Source organism: Frankliniella occidentalis, unplaced genomic scaffold (genome assembly GCF_000697945.3).
Source record: "Frankliniella occidentalis isolate FOCC.00 unplaced genomic scaffold, Focc_3.1 Scaffold92, whole genome shotgun sequence".
NCBI lineage: Eukaryota > Metazoa > Arthropoda > Insecta > Thysanoptera > Thripidae > Frankliniella > Frankliniella occidentalis.
In genome coordinates, this window is record NW_026267221.1 from 256,927 (window position 1) to 262,206 (window position 5,280).

At 58.5% G+C, this 5,280-nt stretch overlaps 2 protein-coding genes across 2 annotated transcripts in view; one reads left to right on the forward strand and one right to left on the reverse strand.

The window, feature by feature from the left end:
• The window catches only part of LOC113215385 (major royal jelly protein 2-like), a 7,815-nt gene that overhangs the window by 534 nt on the left and 2,001 nt on the right, over window positions 1-5,280 (forward strand). The window lies entirely within an intron of this gene.
• On the reverse strand, window positions 1,474-5,159 carry LOC127749783 (pickpocket protein 28-like). Its single transcript, XM_052269448.1, has 11 exons — window positions 4,972-5,159; window positions 4,427-4,618; window positions 4,123-4,341; window positions 3,953-4,049; window positions 3,690-3,874; window positions 3,127-3,620; window positions 2,989-3,048; window positions 2,570-2,750; window positions 2,387-2,478; window positions 1,684-2,307; window positions 1,474-1,611 (listed from the first exon to the last, which is right to left on the reverse strand). The coding sequence occupies exons 1-10, from the start codon at window positions 5,010-5,012 to the stop codon at window positions 2,138-2,140; spliced, it is 1,731 nt and encodes a 576-aa protein (XP_052125408.1). The 5' UTR covers window positions 5,013-5,159; the 3' UTR covers window positions 1,474-1,611; window positions 1,684-2,137.

Genomic DNA, 5,280 nt, shown 5'->3' on the forward strand with positions numbered 1-5,280 from the left:
AACTACTTTTCATAAATGTCTTCTACTCATCGGCTGCCAATCCGCTTCCACTCACCTTATAAGAATTTTTCCCTTGCATGGTGAAGTACAATCCATTTTTGGGAGAGTTCCTGAGTGTACGCCGAGGCACGGACTCCCACTTGAAGTCGCGAGGGTAGCCATTCTCCAAAGTCCACTGCAACGCATCTCTGGGCTTACCGCCGCTGTGAAGAAACATGAATATACTAAAAGAAATGGATAAAAAAATTCAATTTTCTCCAAGAAAAATAAGATTTTTGAGATGAAATTTTTATTAATTTAAAAATAGATAAACAAGAGTCACACTTACGCGTCTTTTGTAAAAATGTCATTGGTATCCAGCATGTTAAAAGTGTAACAAATCCCTCCGTCCGATACGACTGTTGGGAACACTTCCTGATTCAAATTAAGAGGAATACCGTTCCAAAAGGCACTGAGCACAATATCTTTCAAAGCTGGTGCTTTCTACGAAATAAAATAAATAACAGTAGACAACGAAATACTAATATCCAATCAATTTTTTTCTTATCAAAAAATATATTTTTTACCTCTTTCATCGTCTTGATGCACTTGCCAACTTCACGCATTCCGCCGGGCGCGCCGTAGCAGACTTCGAAGCCGAGGTTTATCGCCCTGTTAAAAGCGGAAATCACACGTCTTTACCAGCGGTATTTTATTCGTGAGCAGCACAATCGAGCGGAGAAGTTTCCGGCACTTACGTGGGCCTTGGGCGAGCGTTTTCTGTCAACAGTATCGACTGGTTCCACTTCGGAAGACTAACCTCTCGCGACGCAGGTATATCTCGTCGGGGCTGGTCTCCACCGTGCGCCTCCTCCCTACAACACATTCGCCACCGAAAGCGTTGTTAGGCTTCTGCTATGGCCAGTACGAGTCACATGGACTTACGTGTTGGCGGGGCAGATGGAGATGGCGGGGAAGGGCACCTCCCAGATGGGTGCCAGGGACGGCACGGACAGTACGGGCGGAGCCTCATCCCAGCGCCTGTACACCATGTCGATGTACAGGACGGACATGATGATGCACAGCAAGATGCAAAACGCCCAGAACCCCCTGTGCAGATGAAAAATAAAACGTAAACAAGAGAGCTTTGGAAGGCGCTATGCGCTATGTCAACCCTGTTGGCACTAACCTCTCCACTGCCGAGAAGTGCCCGCGAACAACGTAGCCCAGGCCGTGCAGGGCGTCCGAATTGCAGAACGCTTTCCAGCAATCGGCAAGGTAGTCTCTCTGCCTCCTGTAGAGCGAGCGCCGCAGGGAGCGTCGCGACCTCTTCGGCCTCCTCTCCTCCGAGAAGGAGTCGCCGGTCGAGTTCCTGGGCGGCTTGCTGCTGCTGTCCAGCACGGACATGCGGCGCTCCGGTGCCGGTGCGCTGTGACGACATGGACGCCGTGAGGAGGGCAGTTACCCGGGCCCGTATGGCGACACGCTACTTACCCGTCGGCCTCTGCTTCAGCCTCGGCCTCGGCCCCGGCGTCGTCCATGGCGCGGGTGCGGCCCCCCCGAAAGGACTGGCGTGCACGGACCGCGCCATCCGAAGGATCTGGGAGCGGGTGAGGTGGTTGCTCGGGGATGCTGCTGGGTGCACACCAAGAGGGCCGTGAGGGAGGTCCGGGGCGGGGCCCGCAGCTGGCCGGGGAGCCTTACCTGTCGTCGTCGGGGGCCTGCATTGTGCGCGGCGGCCTCGACAGGACTGTGGGGCGGCGGCCACGGGCGCAGGGGCCCCGGCCGGGTGGGGCCCCTTCCAGCCAGCCCTCGGGGGGGATGCGACCCGCGGACGCACGGAGGGTGGGGGCAAAAAGGGGAGAATGGGGGAGAGAAACGCATGGGGATGGCGGCACTCTGCGGCACGGGGCGGGACGTCCTGGGGGCTTTCCTGTCGGGCGGCGGCTGCGGCCATCGTGTGACCTCATCACGTAATACTTTCCTGCCAGCTCCCTGGTCGCTCGTTATCCCTGTCCCGGCCTGGCCTAGGGCGCGGAAACTCCTACTCGGTGGAAACATAGATACGCGGTTATAAGGACACGATTATTGTTTTATTCTTGTTTCTGACAAATTAATGTAAGAGTGGAAAAAGAAAGCTTGTCGACGCATCTAGCCGTTAGTATTTGTCCTCGGCGCTCTTCTTCTTGGTCTTCTTCTTCTCTGCAGCCGGGCTGCAGAAGCGGCGCGTCAACCTCCCCTTGACGCCGATGAAGAGGAAGTACGCGGCCTCGACGAGGTTGATGATGCTGAAGCCCGTGAAGAGGCCCAGCACCGCGGCGCAGGCGGCTGCAAAACAAACGGTTGGCTCGTCCACCGCGCCTCTGGATCTGGAGTACTATACTGCCGTTTGATGCTCCCCACTCACCGTAAAACTTCTCCGTCGAGTACAGCTCGTTGCGGAGGCTGCTCTCGGCGGCGTTGTTCTTGAAGAAGACCGACACGCGCGCACAGTCCTTCCTGTGGGGCACGGAGAGGTTTCACGGTGACTTCGACCTCATGCCACTTACCCGCGACTGGGTCTCTGCCCCGTCTCTGCCCCGTGACTCACCCCTCGAAGAAGTTGAACGGGTAGCGCCACGCCTTTACGGACTCCAACCACTCGAAGTTGGCGCGGTCCTCGTCCACGCGGTACTCGATGGCCTCGCAGGACGGCAGGCAGTTGCAGCCCGTCTCGCTCGGCGTGCCGCGGCCCTTGGCGGCGGCGTTCATCTCCAGCAGGGTCTGCTCGACTGCAAGGAGAGCAGAGCGGGGCGGTCCGTGAGGAGAGCGCCCGGCAGGGTAGGCAACATGTCGCGGCGCTGGGCACGGCCGTGCCGCGGGCCTGCCTACCCAGACGGCGGCCCCCCTCTGCGGCCCGTGAGAGCGCCCGGCAGGGTAGGCAACAAGTCGCGGCGCTGGGCACGGCTGTGCCGCGGGCCTGCCTACCACCACGGCGGCCCCCCTGAGGTGCTCGAGGTATGTACTCACCCTCCGCCTCGCGCACGCACTCGTTGCTGCCCGGCCCACACATGGGCGTGTCCGGGGAGCCTATCCGGGTAGAGCACACACTGGTGAGTACGAAGCCTGGGGGTGAAAGGTCAGAGGTCACTTAGGTCGAGCACTTACGGGGCATGTAGAAGCTGACGCAGCCGCACGCCTTGTGCGACGCGTTGGCCGCGCACTCCAGCTCGCAGTTGTTCTGGGTGTACACCTCGAAGTGCCGCAGCTGGCGCTCGCCGGGGAAGTAGCAGCCGCGGCGGAACGGGTCCAGGCCGGCGAGCTCGGTCGACGTGGACGTGGTGTAGGGCAGGATCTGCATGAGCGTCTCCTCGCCCAGCTGCACGCGCACCGAGTCCTGCATGTGCGGCAGCTCCGTCGGGCTGTGCAGCACGGCCTTGAAGCCCTGCAGCGGCCCGCGGCACGAGTAGTCCATGTCCGTCTCGGGGACGCACATGGCCACGAAGAAGCCGTTCAGGGCGTTGCGCTTGGCACGCACCGGGTACGAGTCGTCCGCGCTCATGTTGAACTTGTCGGTGGCGTAGCCCGTGACGGGGTCCCAGCCGTCCGCCGTGAGTCGGGTCACGTTGGGGGGGTCCGGGTGCGGGGGCACGCGCTGCGCCCTGAAGGAGGGACAAGGTAGTCAGCACGAGCAGAGGCAGACCGCGACCATGCGTGAGCGGCTGGCTTACGTGTCCTCCTTGAACAGTTCGGCCGGAGTGAGCAGGTTGATGGTGTAGCACAAACCCTCGTCGGTCAGGATGGGCTGCCAAAACTCTTCTCCTACTGCAAAGCCGTCCTCATCTCCCTGAAGGGAGGAGTAAAACATGTTCTTCCTACGAAAACCGAACACAAAATCGGAAAATTTCGGCGCCACCTGTCAAGTAAATGTGGTGGTTAGTCAAGAGCGCGTAGGGAGGGACTCGACAAAATGGCTTTGCGAATGTTTCCTCACGTCTACTAGGAAATCCAATTGATCTTTTCCTATTGTCTTCATAGACTCTGGAATCGACGTGTTTTCGCAGAGCATCGAATTGAGGCCCTGCTCAAGCCTAGAAAAAAAGAAAACAAACCAGTTCGAATACGGCATTCTCAGAATATCCAATATCGTTCTCATTAACTAACTGTGCCACGGTCTCGTTGCCCTCCATCCCATCCAGGGCGCTGCGTTTGATCTTGAGCTCGGGGCAGATGGTGACTGCGGGCATGGGCAGCTCGAACAGCGGCTGGACCCGGATCTCGCTCGTGGAGATGCTGGGCGTGGACTCCCACCGGTAGTACATACGGGAGAGCAGCGCACAGCAGCCCCCGAGGGACACCAGCAGGCAGAAAGCCCAGAACGTCCTGTGGGAGCACGGGGTGTTGAGGAGGGGGGGGGAGGGGATTTGGCATATCGCACACCGCACAGGATACCCAAATGTGCACGTACCTTTCGAGCTTGGAGCTGCCGTCGCGCGCGAGGTAGTGGAGCCCGTGGATCCCTGCTGACCTGCAGAACTGCTTCCAGGTGCTCACCCTCTTCTCCGCCAGTGGCTGCTCCTCATCCTCCTCCTCCTCAGCTTCCCTCGCGCCCAGGTTGCCGCCGTCGCTCTCGTCGCAGCTGCATTCACATTCGCTGCAGCTGAAAATAGCCGGTAGGCAGCTTATGCATTAATTTTGAATAAAAATGTTGTCTGCTTTTATTTGTGTGAGGGAAGAAACAACTTTACACCGTCCCGTGGTATTTTGTCGGCAAGTAAAACAACAAAATTGCTGTGATGACAAAAATAACATCAACAGTAAAGTGTTGCAAAATGACGACATTTTAATGGCGCCGGAACGCAAACATTTCCCTCGTCAAATTTCAATAAATTAGAAACCAGTGGTCTGGGCCGGTCTAGGCTTGTCAAAATTATAAAATAATAACAGTAACAGTCTATCCGAACAGGAGGTAACTAACTCTCCATTTCATTTCATGTGACCACTTTACATTACCTGGACTCTGGCTTGGTGGGAGTCGTCAGTGCGGCCGGCATCCTGACCGAGGAGACCGCGCGGGCTGCACAACGGGGAGGGTGGTTGAGAGCGTGCGCACTCCACGAGCCGGACTGGCGGCCCGCGAGTCCAAGTGAGGTTAAGCCTGCGGAGCCCGCGAGGGGGTCGCGTTGGCAGGGTGGCCAGGGCGCTCCCTGGCGAGGCCGGGCGTGGCGGGGTGCGGCGAGGCGTGGCGGGGCGGAGGGACTAGGCGTGGCGGCGTGGTAGTTGCGGGGTCCTCGACGGCGGGGTTGGTGGGAGGTGGGGGAG

Bases quoted from the DNA above. Each gene is read 5' to 3' on its own strand.
- LOC127749783 (XM_052269448.1), bottom strand. From the start codon at position 5,012: ATGCCGGCCGCACTGACGACTCCCACCAAGCCAGAGTCCAG. The intron at 4,619-4,971 runs GTAATGTAAAGT...GGCTATTTTCAG, and splicing joins CCCACCAAGCCAGAGTCCAG to CTGCAGCGAATGTGAATGCA. The intron at 3,875-3,952 runs GTGAGGAAACAT...TTTACTTGACAG, and splicing joins AATTGGATTTCCTAGTAGAC to GTGGCGCCGAAATTTTCCGA.